The sequence below is a fragment of the Dermacentor andersoni genome, chromosome 1, assembly GCF_023375885.2.
Source record: "Dermacentor andersoni chromosome 1, qqDerAnde1_hic_scaffold, whole genome shotgun sequence".
Classification (NCBI taxonomy): Eukaryota; Metazoa; Arthropoda; class Arachnida; order Ixodida; family Ixodidae; genus Dermacentor; species Dermacentor andersoni.
In genome coordinates this window covers 34,308,279-34,324,991 of record NC_092814.1, presented here as the reverse complement: position 1 = coordinate 34,324,991, position 16,713 = coordinate 34,308,279, and the positions used below count along the sequence as shown (strand labels likewise).

At 48.0% G+C, this 16,713-nt stretch overlaps 1 protein-coding gene across 1 annotated transcript in view; it reads right to left on the bottom strand.

Moving 5' to 3' along the window:
• The window catches only part of LOC126545785 (uncharacterized), a 63,572-nt gene that overhangs the window by 8,341 nt on the left and 38,518 nt on the right, over positions 1-16,713 (bottom strand). The window contains exons 2-3 of the mRNA XM_050193785.2: positions 4,257-4,524; positions 3,204-3,320 (exon numbers count right to left, since the gene is read on the bottom strand). Of these exons, the coding sequence (XP_050049742.1) occupies positions 3,204-3,320; positions 4,257-4,501 (362 nt within the window). The 5' untranslated portion in view covers positions 4,502-4,524. The remainder of the gene's footprint in view (positions 1-3,203; positions 3,321-4,256; positions 4,525-16,713) is intronic.

Sequence of the window (16,713 nt, the reverse complement as noted above, 5' to 3'; positions counted from 1 at the left end):
CATCTCCTCTAAAGCTGTTGCCCAAGCTTGCTGGCGTCCACCCAGTCACCGTCTACGATATCCCTCGAAACAGAGGTTTGATGAGCCGCACCGAGCGTCACGTACTTTCATTGTAAACACAGAGGCAACGGAGGCAGCCGAGGCAAGCAATGGCTGGGTCACCACGTGATCTCCGCGAAGAGGGTATATAGTTTATATATGACCTATCTCACGTCCAGTATCCTTCATTTGGGGAAAAAATCACACAGAAACTCCTCTGGGAGTTTTTTATTGCTACTTATTGCTAATATGCTAATTATTGTGCCACTTACTCATCTCCACGCAGCTCGGTTTCATTATCAATGTTATGAAACTTGATCTGACCAGCAAGACCCCTTATCACCCTTTATCAGTCGTTATCAACCTTATCGGACTAGGTCCAGCCCTTATCAATACTTATCTGTCATTGTCAACCTTATCGGACATGATGAGACCCCTATCAACTTTTATCGGTCCTTATCAATCATATCGGACTTGACCCGACCCTTATCAAAGCCTATAGGTGCTTCTTAACCTTATCAGAATTGCTCCGAATATTATAAGCCCTTATCGCTCTTTAGCACCTTAGCCATGCACGTTGAACCATTATTAACCGTAATAAGACTCATATGACACCTCATCACTCCTTATCATCCTTATCAACTCTTGCGCGACGTGAAGCGCATAAGCCCTCAAAGATGGCATTTCGGTCGGTGAAGGAACGCCCTAACGGAAGGCCTATCCCGCGACCACCGAAACGCATCGGAAATGTGGCGCGTATGGCATTAAATTTTCGCAAAATCGGAATTTTACTTATGTTTGCGATGCTCTAAGTCGGCTGTACATGTTGGCCTAGAGATGGCTTTTATTCCACCATCATCAAATCTTTCACCAAAGCCTTCGTAGAAACTGTTCACCTTTGACATTTGTTTTGTACCGCTGGTACAGCACATTCATATGGTTCAGATATACTGACCTTCTGGAGCCTAGGTGTGCGCCAAGTGTGTAAGACGCTCGGCGTCTGAGCGTGGTGTCGTAGGTTCGAAACTCACCCTCGCCAACGTTTTTGCTTTCGAATTTATTTTGTTCCACATTAATATCTTTTCGATCTTTCATCGATTCTGAAGCTACCAATCTTCTCTAGTTACACTACAATAAGGATTAAATTTCCTCAACTTGGCCGATTACACACTTATTTCCCAGTTACAATGCGTTACGGGACAAACACGGTTTCTCCGGGGCACTCGCCAAAGAATGCTTGCGCATTAATAAAATGCTTGGCAACTCAGACGAAAGGCATGCTGCTCATACGCGCATGTTCGCGACTGTCATGCCGCGGGCGGCGCTCACCACCCACCCTGTCTAATATCCCTTAATAGAAACAAAAGTAGGGCTATTTTCGAAGATTGCTGCCGTCCTCCTCCTCTGCGCTTTACGTCGGCGCTCGGCCCTCCCATTAACCAAACGCTGTCACGCGCTTTTTTTCTAGATTGTTTTTGCTACCGCTGCCATCGCTGTGCCAAACATTGCGAGCGGCGTACGCAGACGCCACGTTTGGCACCTCCTTTGTGATTTTGTGACGTAGCTCCGTGTTCGCGATTCCGTGTTGCTGTGCCTTCGGATGCGCCACACGTGAAACTCACGGCAAGCGACTTTTCCGGATTTTATCCGCGAAGCGAGACGCGGCGCGGAGGAAAGTCGGGTTTTAAAAAGTCAGCCGGGCTGATTTCAGCCCAGCGCAATGGTCCCGGCTCTGTGAGGTAAGTGAGCGATTCTTCGCTCATCACTAATCTCATATGCTGTCACTTGTTCTATGCGGCTTGGTTAGTTTTACAGCGAAGCTGTATACCTCTACCATCCTAGGAAATTTTTGTGTCGTTGTTGTAAGCAAAAAAATCCCCATACGTGGGTCGATCCCGGAGATAGTGCAATGCCGGGTCGACCCGCGACGGAGGTGAAGAAGGCGTTAAGTACTCCCCATACGTGAGCTGATCCCGAAGATAGTGCAATGCCGGGCCGACCCGAGGCGGAGGTGCAGTTCGCCATTAAGGAGCCATGCACATACACAGCTTCACTGGTCATCCTTCTTCACGGAGTGGAAAGGCACCGAGATTTTTTCGCTCTCCTAAGTGCCGCATGTTCGCGCTGCGTTTATTTGCAACTTTCGTGGCCGACTTCAATAAACGTCGTCAAACGCACGTGCTTTTTGTCGACTAAGTCATACATTCCATCGCGTTGTCTCTGTTTGGCGTCAATGTATGTATCGCCATACGTTACAAAGCGGTGACGGTGCGGTGACCGTACCTTGAAAGTGATCTGCGATGCCGACAAGGAGTGCCGACTGCTTATATAGCTTCGTGCTTTGTGTTCTCCACGCTTAATTAGCGTTGAAGAGAGACGCGCAGGCCTGTCTGTATCTTGAAAAGCGATCTGCGAAAGTGACTGAGGGTGGCATTGCTGAGACGCTGCTGAAACGCAGTGTTCTCGTTGGCGCTTCGTTGGCGCTGAAACAAGAGAGGCAGCACGAATAAGTAGAGCCAACCGAGCCAACCAAGCGCAACGACATTCAGACGTCCTCTCTTGATGCTTCGGCAGCCAGTCACGATATAACGTAAAAAAATTCCGATCAAAATAAGGCCTCAAGAGCGCGAGCGACACGTAGCGACAGCGTTTGATTCCGAGAGCGTCTGCTAGTACGGCTCCGCGTAGGGGAACCCGGCGCAGGAGGAGGAGAGAGCAGATGGCGCTAGCTTTACTATATTTAATGAAATTAGCCCTGTCCACTGTTTGTACCTGGAAGATAGAATGCTGTGCAGTGGTGTATTCAACACTCCTTAGTGACTTAATCTCTGCTCTGCACAATCTGCGCATGAATATGGCTTGTAGAAGGATGCCGTACCCTCTGCGTATTTTACCCTGCCGGCGTCCTGCAACAGTTCCAAGCTTCACCTTTCCAAGAGCATTTAAAATAACGGCGAGTGCGGGAATGCGAGTTTGTTTCAACGTCCGTGAAGAGTTTCATAAAAGCTGAACATCTGTGCTACCATGTAAGATCACTTTTGTGGTAGACCTGGCACTGGTTACTATGGACATGCTTCCTTCTGTCTGCTACGTGAGCGTGGGTACTGCTCGAAAGGTTTTTCGCGAGCCTCCGTGTAGGTGGTGGTTCAATTATGCGTACTCACTTGAAATCCATTGGGTCAAAGTCATCATTCTCCAGCAAAAACGAAGTGTCAGAGTCAGCGCGCTTGCCAAATCCTCTGGCCGTCGAAATCTTCATGTTACGAAAGCCTTTCTTGATCCTGCGAACAAGAAAAAATGGCTAGAGAAAATGTAGTCAGCCAGTGGTGCGCCCAGTGAGCTGAAAATTCTTCATTAAAGCATGGCTGCATCGCCATTATGCCCAGTGCAGTCAATTGGTGCAGTGGTGCAGAGGAATAGATACGAAGGGCGGGACATACAGTGAAGGAAAGAAAGAAGGAAAGCGACAAGAGGCAATGCATGCACATACGCGACAGCTAGCGTTCAGCGAGGCATGATGAACAATGTCTAGTGCAACATTGTTGCAACGAGACGATCCTCTGCTGCCGCCGGTCTTTTTAACGACCAAGGAAATTATCTGTCTGCCACCTTGGCTGCTCCCTCGTAGCGAGCAGCTAGGGTAACACGCAGAGAATGGCTAGCTGTTGGCTGCTTTCTCGCAGTAGCAGCCATACATAGCAGAAACACAGCCCTAACAGCAGCAACAGCTACACGGAAAATATAACAGGAAAAAATGTAGCGATCTGGGAACTGTGCCATATAATATTTTCGAATGCGACACGCGATTTTACGTACGAGCTTACGCAGTTGTGCAAGTAAGTATAAATTTAGGCAAATAATTTTGACTGATTCGCGAAGAAGTGATACCAGAAAAAGTTCTACCTGCGAACAGGTCTTTTATCTGTGAACAAGGCTGCCGTGTGGGAGCCAAAACGTCTTCTTCATTTTTTTTAAATTTACTTTGGTCGGCGTAGTGCCCCAGGTTTTGTCTACCTTTCATCACAGAAAAATTCAGCACTGTGCCCACGGCGACTGCTAACAAAACATTCTTGGTCCTGTCCTCGTAGCCCATTTTTTTAAACAGCTTATCCCGCGTTAGCTGGGACACACGGAGCTGTGCTGCACTTTTTAAGAACTAGTGGCGTGCGCGATTAGACGGCCTATCGCATCGCCGTTCGCGAGAACCGCGTGCTCACACGGGAGGTTGCTGCGGCGCGGGGATCCTGTGCAGGGCCACGTGGTGTCCGAGCAGGGCAGCGATGGCGGGCAGTGTACCGCGCTTGCCGAACCCGCGCGCCGTCGAGAGGCGCAGCTGCTGGAAGCCCCGGTGCTGGCGTTCGCCCCCCGCAGGTGCGCTGCTTTCGTCAGCGGCCTGGCCGCCGCAGCCCACGAGCACCGCGCTGGCCAGCAGCAGCAGGCCGGCTCGTCCCAGGGCCGCCATGGTCGTCGCTCGACGTGTGCCTTCTGCGACAGAAACGGGCCGCCTCGATTGTTTCTTTTAATGTGTTAGCATTAGGAGTGTCCAAGTGGAAAACAGTGTACACGGTCCTGCATTGTTAGAAAATGAAGCAGGTCACTGACCAAGGTCAAAATAGAAATAAAATGACGTTTCGGGATCCGTGCGGATCCCTTGTTCACAATGGAATGTCGGCTAAGCACAAGGCTCTTAAATAGCGTTCAGCACATGACGCAAAGTTCGGGAGTACACGTTGTTTAGAGTGCCAGATGATCTATTGATTGTGTTATTTGTCGTTTGAATTACTAGCGATTCGAGGTTGAGCCTCGCTGTCATATTTTTCTCTGTGGCCACGATACGCGCGTTGTTCCAGGTAATCTCGTGACCCGTCTTCTCGGCATGCTCTGCGAGGGCATTTGTCACTGTGTGGCTTTTGGCGACATCGTTCTTTTGCTCTTTGAGATGCCTGCAAAAATTTCCGCTTTCACCAGTATACACAGATCCGAAATCGGCGCATGGAATCTTGTATACCTCGCCAGGAAAACGTGCCCGAGGGAGAGGATCCTCCACGCTCATCAAGTCACCTTTAAGCTTGCTTGCTGGCACATACGCGATTTGTACACTGCGTTTCTTAAAAACACGAGCTAGGGCTTCGCTCACACCTCGAATATACGGGACAGCAGCACGCTTCTGTCTTATCTTGGTCATCACTTGGTCATTACCTTAGACATTACCTTGGTCCTGTCCAGCTACGTGGCACCTTGCATGTTTTTAAGTTTTGCCTCAAGTTATGTGGGAACCCCTGTATGCATACAGGGCAACTGACGGTGGCCTGTTCCGGACCACCGTCAGTTGCACATCGCTCCTCGAAGAGGCAGGTCGCATGTCGAGTGAGCTCCTGAACAACTCTTTGCAATTTTAAAACTTAAATTATAGGGCTTTACGTGCCAGAACCACGATCTGATTATGAAGCACGCCGTAGTGGGGGACTCCGGAAATTTCGGCCTCCTGGGGTTCTTTAACGTGCACCTAAATCTAAGTACACGGGTGTTTTCGCTGCCATCGAAATGCGGCCGCCATGGCCGGGATTTGATCCCGCGACCTCGTGCTTAGCAGCCCAACACCATAGCCACCAAGCAATCACGGCGGGTGCTTTGCAATGTGGTGAACGCGATTTTAATCATGGATCTGGGACTTCAAAGAGGCTTGTAAATTATAAATTGATTTCAATTATCTGGGTAACCACAGCAATGAGAGTAATTAAACAACAAGAGAACAACATGTTACCAGACGCATATAGTGTTGTGTTCGCCGAAGGAGAACAGGGTGATACTAGAACATGGCACATTCTTTTAAATGGATACAAACATAATGAAGCTATACGAATAATAAATCGGAGAAATTTAGTATATCGACTGCCTAAAAGTGATCCATTCTTACTGAATTGCTAAAAAGTATTGAGAAGCTATTTGGCCAGTTCGCTCGCTCAGGAACTGGTGTCCCCGGTGCAATAACCGCAGCTATCCTGCAGCGCATTCATTCGGAGTAGTCCAGACGTCCATCGTTCTATCTCCCTCGAGACTAAAAAAAAGTGCGTTTAACCCTTACATATTTGAAAGAAACGAATGCTCAACAAATTTGGATAGTGAATTCTCCAATCAAATACGAATCGAATAGCAGAGACTATTCTATTCGTATTCAATATTTCACGTATTCGCACACCTCTAATCATCACTCAAGGGCGTGTCATCTTCTATTCTCTCAAAGGTTTCGCATTAAAAGGCGTTGTCACACAATACATTGAAATAAACACCGGTATAGGAAAAACAAGGGACATCCAGGAGTTGAGGTACCTTTGAAAATAGACACTCCAAGCTCAGGAAGGTGTACAGGATATAAAGAAGCGTCCGATAAAGCTATTCAATACGACGACTCCGTTTGAGCAGCATACATACCGCGCAAAGAGGCTCCCGATTCCTAAACGTATATGCAATTGAGTGCTTCGTGGTGTTTTGGCATGTATTTCGCATCAGCAACTGCATTCGTGGTTATGCAGGCTGAGTAACAAACATACAGGTATTCCATGGCAATACCTGTACAATTCTACACATGCAATACCTGATGTAACTTTTCAAAGTAGTAATCAATATCACGTGTATTTAGGGATATACATAAATAGCAGCTTATTTGAAGTCTTGCATACTACATATACAACAGTTACTTCTAGCTGTACCTTTAGCTTCTAAGAGCTACTTTAACGTTAGAAGCTTCTAGCTTCTAACGTTACTTCTAAGGGTTCTAGCGGTGCTTGCTCACTGACCTGCGCATTTTCTCAATTTCTTAAGAACGCTACCCTCTTTCTTCTACTCCATCACAAAAAAGAAAGCCGTCAAAAGCCCACAAAACGACCAGTTTTATCTCCCTCAACAACCTTGAGCCAAAATGTGTCGGGAAAGGATACTGCTACGTTTTGCATCGTAGCAATACTACTCGTTGGAGGGGTTGAATGCAGGTAGAGATTTGAGCCACTTTCTTCAGACACGTTGCTTGGCGATTTCCTTTTGTTGCTGAAGATGTTTTTAGAGGGGCCCCACTTCCATCTGGCAGTTACATCTTCCTTGCCGATCTCATAAAAAGGTAACTAGGCAAGTTGGAAAATAAATATCTTCGTGGGACATCCTATGAGGCTCCAGTAATCAAGTAATCTCCAGTAATCAACCTCGAGAAGAAAATGACATACTCTGCCCCGGTCCCCCCACTTTTGACAGTGATGGGGTAAGTGCCCCCCCGGTAAATACGTCTATGTACAAGCCCATGGTTTGTTGGTGTCATGGGTCCTCCAAGTACATTCTCTGAAGATTTTAAATTATGGTTACCATGTCGAAGCCCTAATCTTGAGCACATAACTTCCTAAAAACGAGGTACGCCTGTATTCTGGAGGATTTGTTGTACTGACGTTCTGAGTGCTTAAATGTGAGTATTCGTGCAGACCCATGATTGTCACGTTATGAAGCAGATGTTTAGTTTAAAGTTGATTACCTTTGACTGTAATGCTATCAGGTACGTGCTGTTTCTGCATCCCGTTTGCAAGAAGTGGCAACTACAAAAAACACTTCTGCACCTACGTACATATTCAGGATTTAGCGACGCCTCGCAAGACGACAGGGAACACGAAAGTTTTCAAGTTCACAAGCGAAGTAAGTTTGTTTTAAGCCAATAAAGACTGAAACTTGTTCTTGTTAATACTTTTTGCTATAGTGAATTGCTGCTGCTTGGGGCAACACTAATAAAGTAAGGTTTACACAAGTGCCTTCGCGTGTAGACAATTTGTATCTGCGCCGGTCAGTTCATTTACTTCGAATACCCTGGAAGACCGGCCGTCAAGTGTACTCTCAGGCACAACCTAAGCTGTTATAGTCTATAAGTATGTAAGAGAATATTGAACAAGTGGAGGCGGGCCACAAAGCAAGGCAGTAAAAATTATGTATTTTACTGCCGAGGCCGTAAACCGCGCGGAAAAATACCGGGTGACCCAACTAAAGCGAAAGTTGCACTACGTGCAGTGCTCATCCCACGAGTATCGCGGTCGCTACGGTGTCGCGTAGTTGTCGTAATCGTCATCGTCACTCTTGTTCGTGTTAGCTGCAAAGAGGAACAGAGTTTAAATGGGGACTGAAACTTCAGCAAATGAAATGCCAAATTTGCTAAAAAAGCTAATAATGTTTTGACCGCGCGCATAATGAAGAGAGAACTTGCGAAAGCTGGTGGAGAGTCTGCTCAAGCTTGCGTCTGAAAGCGCTCACCTTTCTCGACACCGTAGAACTTTTCCCGCTTCCACTAAAATTTCGTTTTTAAACGTGCAACCACGTGAATTACTTGCCTCGGTGTAATAATCTGCGAGTCACCCGAAGAATAAATGCTAATCTCCACTTACATCTTTCGGTCTGATCAAACATTGTTTGCTCTTAAAATTAGAACGTGTTTTGACTGGTGTTGGAGCATGGAAGGTCAGGGGCTAGCGCCAACGTTTCGACAACAGGGCAAGTCCCGTCGTCGAAAAGTTGGCTGCAGCCTCAGGCATCCCACGTTTGAACACCCCTCAACCCTCCAATCACTTCCATCTTCCGGGAACCTCGGTCTTGTTTGGAAAACGTGTCTTTGTTACGGTGGATGACCGCTCTTCAAGAAAAGACGAGCGGCTTAAGCAAAAAAATATCCATATGTAGTCACTTTGTTTCCACATGTATCTGCTGAAGACACTCAGTTTGCACCGTAATAATGTTCTCACTATGGCGAAGCCACTGGAATGGACTGTAAACGCGGCTACGAAAGGTAAAACAAAGTTGAATTAATTTCTGCGATTTTACGAGCCAAAACCACGATCCTATTGTGAGGCACGCGGTAGCGGGGTACTCCGAAAAAATTTTGATTACCCGACGCTGTTCAACATCTCCATGATCAACCTGTCGAGGGCCCTGAACGAGATCCCGAACATTAACCACACGATCTACGCGGACGACATCACCATCTGGTGCCCCAGCGGATGTGAGGGTCAGGTCGAGGGTGCTTTGCAAGAGGCCATCGATGTGACGGAGTGGTATCTCAGTCCCACCGGGCTAAGGTGCTCGCCCGCTAAATCCGAGCTCTTACTCTACAAGAAGAGGCCCAGAGGCGGTTCTCACCGGTCCTGGAAGCCAGTAAAGGAACGCCACATTACGTTATTCATCGGTAACGGCTCCCGAGTTCCGTGGGTGGACATTATCAGGGTCCTAGGAATGTTTATCGAGTCTAACGGGGCAAATGGAGCCGCCCTCAAACGCATTTGTTCCAAGACGGAAAGCGCCCTCAAACGAGATCTACAAGCATAATTATCTCTCAAGAAGACTCCTGCCTTTGTCGCACTGCTCGCTGTGCAGGGCCCAGGCAGTCACTCTCAGACTTCTACAAACAAGCACTTACGCGAGCCCCGCGGCACTGCACACAATGTATGTACCCTGAACGGTTCCCAAGCCCGGAATGTCCCCTATGTGGTGGTTATGCGGACTTCGAGCATGTCCTGTGAGGCTGCGCCTCCGCCGGTCCCCTTTTCACCCAAGAGGAAATGATGAAGCTTATTAAAGCCCAGGACCAGACCTCTGAAATCCTGGCAGTCCAGAGGGCCCGCGAGAGGGCCGTCAGGCTTCACCTGATGGACCCCGAGTGGGCTTAGCCAGGTGGCGTTGAGTTTACTCGCGTCTATTGTGGGCTGAATAAGGTTGTTTCACTCACTCACTCACTCACTGCCCGTGGTTCTCAAACGTGCACCTAAATCTAAGTATACAAGCGTTTTTGCATTTCGCTCTCATGGAAATGCGGCCGCCGCGGCCGGGAGTCGAACTCGCAACCTCATGCTTAGCCGCGCAACGCCATAACCACGGTGGGTGGAAGCACACGAAGGATACAGTGAACATATACGTGCATGTTGTTTTACGTTCGAAATTAATAAATAAAACATCTTATGCGGTGTCGAAGCTTAAATATAAATTTTCTTTGCTTTTGTATTATACTTCCTTCATTCTTGCTTTGACACTTCAAAATGGTGCTTACGCACTTTCAGCTATGCGTTAACGCCCTTGCACGTTAAAGCATAGCTGGAACGCCGAAGAAGTGCTCTTGACCGAAGTGAATCTAGAAGATTTCTGTGAAGCTCATAAATGTCACTCGTGTTAACAATACCACCTCTCTGGGACGCTGTCAAATTCACCAAACTTACAATCGCTGAACTCCTTGGGAAGCATACTAAATGCCAAAGTAGGGAGCTTTTCACCACCGTGAGCGGCCCCTCTTTTCGCTGTGTTTCTTTCATTAAATAACGACAAAAATATTTAAGAATCATACATTCGTATATGTCACGGTGCGGCATTATTCAATTCGGCGAAGCGCCGATCAATGGGCGCCGAAAGATCGTAGGAATAGGAAGCGGCGAGCAAGACGGGTATTGCCGGCCACTCGGGCAAGCGGCCGAAAAAAGTCGAAGGCAGGTTTAGCGATAATTATTATTATTTTTTTTGTCGGCGCGACCGTGACGCCCCGACAGCTGTTTGTAGCAACCCCTGTGTATTCTCTGCCCCGTGCTTGCCCTGAGAAGCTTGCTAAGACCGCAGGGATGCAAATACCCCGAAATATGTGGTGTCTCTGTGCAATCCCGTGTCCACGAACTGCTGCCAGTGTATGTGTGCCGACGACGCCGTCTGGTCAGCTGCCGTCGTGTCTCCGTTGTTTCTGAACTGACAATAGAGGCCCGCCACGGACTCAACGGTGTGCGTGTGTGTCTGTGCGGTGCAATACAAGTGCGCAACGTCTAACAGCAAAGGGGAATCACCCGTTCTCTCACCCCTAATTAAAGGGGGCGCGGTCCAAGACCTTGGGAGGAGCCAGGATACAATTGGGTGAACTTGATTGGATGATCACCAATATCTGCCGTTCCCCGACCCAGGGAACTAGGGAAAGGAGACGTTATTTCAACGCAGGTTTTAGACCGAGCTAATCAGTCTAGAAGCTGAGCCTATATTCTGCTGAGAAGCGTCAAGAAAGCTAGTGCCGTCCAGTATGGCCTGGGCCACCTAGCCGCGTATGAACTGCGAGTTACTAGTTAACGTTAGGTAGAGCATCGCACGCGAAATGCGAAGGTTGTGGGTTCGGTTCCCACCTGCGGCAAGTTGTTTTTTCATCCACTTTAATTTCCATTAACTTATCGTTTCTCTATTTCATTTATTAAGCACAAGTAATTTCCCCTATGTTGTCCTTGGTGTCAGTGTTTGTTGGCTTCTTATGATACGACTAATAAAAATCGGGACCCTCGGTTAACCCCCTCTCTTCTCGTAGTTAACGAAAGAGACGACAAACCAACGTCTGCAACAAAGCGCACGGTAGTTCCCCTCAAGTTAGCTCAACCGGCTCGCGGGAAGACGTCAGACCTAGACTCCCGGGAACCCAGCCCAGCAATCGCATCCACCGCAACGATATCGGGTTGCCAGCGTTCTTCGGAAAAGCTCTGCCGTCGACTCCACACTTTATGGACTTGTTGCTGCCCGGCCATGCGTATGCCATCATTTGTTTTCTTTTGAACTCTGTTCAGTTGACCATCGTTAAGTGTATTTTGTGTAGTGTTAATTTCTATATTTACTGTTAACTGTTCGTTGTATTTCCTTTGTCTTCATCATTGACCTAGATTAAGTGCATGTGTGTTAGTGTTATTGTGTTTTTTGTGTTTCGTTTAAATTGTGTGTCGTTGTCAGTCTATAAATATATATTTTTTTCTCTATCTCTCGACTCTGACTCCTTCGCTGTGTTCGCTTGAGTATGGCCAACCGGCTTGTATACCCTGTCGACGACTTCGCGCCGACGGCGAACGGGTGACAAGCCGTGACAGTGTATTACCGGATTGATATTCGAGCAATTTCTCTACTCAAATCACTTGCATATTTCATGCCTGTCATTACCACTTTTTCATTGTAGGGTAACATACTTTACGTTTCTCTGCCGTTTAATTTCCCCTTCCTTTCCCATCTCATTCCGTCTCTCTCTCTCTCTCTTGTAAAATCTATCAAAGAATGCGATGGCACAGGTATGGGTGATTTTTACCGCAACATGCTGAGATGCAAGTCCTGATCGGGCCGCCGTCACACCAAACACGGCATCAAAAGTCTGAGGTACGATTTAAGGTGGGTAAGTTACAAAGCCAAAGAGAAAAAAAAAGAAAAAGAAAGAAATGAAAAAGATGGAAGAGGGGGTAGAGGTGAGAAGGGATGGCGTTGTATTTGTGTCCATTCTTCACAAGGAACGCGCCACACAAGTTTCTTCTGTGCCGCAATAGAAAAGTTTCTTCCGTGTGATTCCGCTTGTCGTCTTTCTAGCCTTTCCACAAGTCAGAGCTTTGGAGTGGTTTTGACCCTGGTCAAGTCTTGGGGCGCACGTGATGCAGCAACAATAAAATCTATGTATTGGTGTAAAAGAAGGTCCCCAAAAAGGTAAGCTCTTCCCAGATCTTCGCGATCATACCGACAAAAAGGACATGCACGTTCACCAGCCACCTTAAGTTTGCTTCCGACCTCGTACCATCTTTTTTATTACGTCAACCGTAATGGACGTCTAATAGCGTTAGCCTGTCCAATTCCCTCTGCTTGCATTTTTAGTACAGAGAGTGACATACGGCTATGCTTCACGCGGCGTATTCACCCACGGTCGCGTTTTTAATGTATTACCTCATGGAAGACACATGCGTAATAATGTGAGGTCTTTTAACTCGACGCAGCTTTTAATTGGTGCGCCGCCCCGGGCTGCAATTAGATTGACTCGGCTTCCTTTGGCCCTCGACATATTTCCCCGAAGAAGGATTCATCGACGGCGAGCCGCTTCAGGCAATCAGTCAGGCTGTACTTGAGGCGGCGTCCTTCGGAACGTAGACGGCTTCCTCGGGGAATCTGTCCTTGCTCTCCTTCGTAATTAATTTTCGAAGCATTTGCTGTTCTTTAGCTGCAATCATTACTTCTCCACCCCCGTGGTCAGCACGATCAAAGACCAATTAGATCGAGAGACTCCATTAGCGGACCTCTCGGCGAACAAGTCGGTATGGAATTCGGCCCAAATGTGAGGCGTCAATTTTTAACACGGCTTGCATCTTCAAGTCAGCGCTGCCCGACTAAGTGCAATCAGAGCCCTGCGCGTGAAGATTACTTATGCGTCGAACGTTCAGGTCACGGCGTCATCTAGCAGATTTCCCAAGATACATTCCCGCGCGGTGCTTACGTCTTACGTTCTTTGTGTCACGTTCACGTGGACTGCCCATAACATATCTGCAAAGAAAACGGTGGCAGTGATCCGCGCTTGTGTGGCGCTTTGCGCGTGATTGGCTCCTGTTCGCAGACCTAATTAGTGAATAAATTAAAATAAATTCTGAGATTTTACATGTCAAAGCCACGATATGATTATGAGGCACGTCGTATGAACTAATACCTGGGGCCGTAACGTAAAACTATTCCAATATGTTTTTATTCCAATCTCCTGACGTCAAATTTGCGTAACCGCCAACGCAAGCACAGAGCGGTCACCCGCAGGGTTGTCTGAACAAACCAATCAAGTCCTCCCCTCGTTCATAGGAGGTCGCCTTTGTTTGTTTGAAAGACGAATAAACTTGCCTGCATTGAGCGGCTTGTCTTATCTAATTGGCTGACAAGAGGCAAGGAGCATGCTTAAGTGGAGAGGGATTCGATGGGGCCGAGCCACTGCACTGAATATCGATAACCGGATGAAGAGGGTGATGCCGGCGTCTGCGATTGGTCCGCTTTCTCTTATTTAGCTTGCGGTGGCTCGTCGACAATCGCGGCGGCATGCAACGGAAGCTTAAGAATGATGCTAAAACAGATCCTCAGCAACGAAGAGTTGGCAGAACGAGGTCGTAAACGTGTCGAAAGTTCTCGAAAACCTGACATGGCCAAGCAAAAAGTTTTATCACACGCAAATAAACCCATGCTCTCCGGCAGGAGCGATTAGCCAGTGCTGGAGCGATCGGCGGCAGCCATATTTTATTCCTTTCAAAACGGGGCAGCCTGCGGCTATTCAGAAGAAAATTCAGTTTTGTTCGCCATATTAATGCATCTTTAACGCGTGCGCGTCACTTTGACGCGGTAAGTTCTTGCGGTTTTGTGACGTCGCGTGGAAGGCAGGTGAAGTGGGTGCAGCCCGAAATCTTTTGACCGATAGGCGAGGGCTAATGGCAAAAAGGCGTCTAATCAGAAATAAGTATTTTGGTTTGTTCGGTCAAATTATGCATAATCAGTGTGTACACATCATATCAAGTGGGGGGCTATCGCAGTTTTCGTGAGGTCGCGTGACAGACAGGTGAAGTGGGGGTGGTCCGAAAAAGTTTTTGACCAATCGCGGTGGGCTGATTACAGAATTGGAACAGAAAAGTTTGGAATAGTTTTACGTTATAGCGCCCCTGATCCCTGCTCTTGCTGTGTATTATATTTATGTCGGCTTACCTCGTTTTTTTTTTGTAATTGCCTTTTTTATCAAATTGCACTTTGGGTCTTACGCCCCTATTCATTCACTTTCGATTGGGTTAAACCTGCTATACCTTGGTGGTGCGGGTTTCCCTCCCTTTATTTAGGTTGCTTTTTGTTAAATTCAGAGGCTCAAAAATATGCCGTATGCGGGTGAGTTCTAATTAATTTTGACCACCTTGGTGTTCTTTAGTGTGCAGTATGTGAATAGTGCATACGATGCAAGAAAAAGAAATTTATGAAAACTATAGAGCTTTGAAATAGTTGTCAGATTTTCTCTAATAATAGTGAGGCTAAATGGCAAATTTTGACGTCTTGAAAAATTGCTTGTTATATATATAGTTGTGGCTGAGGAAATCACGCTGGCCCCGGTACTACTGAATGTATGTGAACTATCTGTAATGCTCAATGTCCTATCACTCACCGTATGAACAACTTCGTCTGTGGTATCTCTATTTTTATGTTGTTTTTCTCGTTGTTATTATTGCGCACAACTTTATCTCATGTATCGTGGGTTTATAAGGCAACCCAAAGGCATGTACTTGTTACTTTGACAAAGGCTGGTCCACCAGCCGAAACGTCAGTGAACTATACTGTGCAAATCCAACGTACGTCGTACTCTCTTTTTCTTCATTATATATATATATATATATATTGTACTGGAGAAGAACGCGCGGCAGGCACTGCTTCGAGAAAGACGACGACAACGTTTTGGTTGAAAGCCTTGTGTCTGTGTTGCCGAAGCTCTGTGTCCTCTCGCTACGTGCTCTGCTATCTGAGCGTCTAATCAACCGAACTATAACGCATCTTAACATTTGGTGGACGTGCTGGGCCCTTCTCAAACCTGGAACTCCGCAGCCGGACGCTCCCTACCGTTTCTGCTATGCCCCAGGACGCTGCGCAGCCCGATCCTCCCATGGCATCGCCTGTCGTCTGCTCCGGTGCTCTCCGCCAACGCGATCCTCCGGTCTTCAGCGGCGACGACGACCATGACGTGGAGGATTGGCTCTCGTCATACGATCGCGTGAGTGCTCACAACAAGTGGGATGACAAAGCTAAATTGACTAACGTCATCTTCTATCTTTCTGGAGTCGCGAATCTCTGGTTCCGGAATCATGAATCCAACCTTTCCACCTGGACAGCATTTACCCATTGTTTCAAAGAAGTCTTCGGTCGCCCTGCTGTGCGCAAGCTCCGCGCAGAACAACGTTTGCGTGGTCGCGCTCAGCAAAAGGGTGAAAACTTCACCAGCTACATTGAAGACGTAGTTGACCTTTGCCGGCGCATTAATCCCACCATGCCCGACTCTGAAAAGATCAAGAATGTAATGAAGGGCATAGAAGATGACGCCTTTCAAATGCTCTTGGCGAAAAATCCTCAAACGATCGACGAGGTCATTACACTGTGCCAGAGCTACGATGAGCTCCGCAAACAACGCCTTACCATGCGCCGCGCTGTCGCGCCGGACGACACGGTTTCGGCTTTAACTGACAGTTCTAGTGCTGCTTCCGCCCACTCTTCGTTCCTCGACCAAATCAAGCAATTTGTTCGCGAAGAAGTCGCGCGCCAACTATCACTGCTGCCTGCTACCCAGTCGTCTGAGTCCTCTTTGTCCCCGGAACTGCGACGCGTCATCCATGAACAAGTCAGCGACGCACTACCTCTTGCTAATCAGCCACCTTCAGCGACAGTCCCGCTCACTTACGCTGCCGTCGTTGCCAGGCCAAGACCTCCGCCTGAAGTTGCGCATTACACGCCCACAAGCGGCTTCTACGCCTCGCCTTCTGCAGCTGCGAACTACGTGCCCAGAAGCGGCTTCTGCGCGCCTCCGCAGCCCCTACGCCCAGCTCCAGACTGTGCTCCGCTACCTAGACCCCCTGTTGATAATCCCTGGCGTACCCAAGACAATCGGCCGATCTGCTTCGCGTGTGGCTTTGCTGGACACGTGGCACGGTTCTGCCGCCGGCGAGGTTGGTATCCTCCCGATACTGCGAGACTTCAAGGGAATGCTCCTGACTCTCAGTCCCGCTATTCACCACCAGTTCCGCACTTCACTCCTTCCTCTCATGTTCCCCAAAGCTTCAACACTCGTCGGTCTCCATCTCCCCGTCGACGTTCCCTGTCCCCCATCGTCCGCCGCCCTCCGGCTGCGGA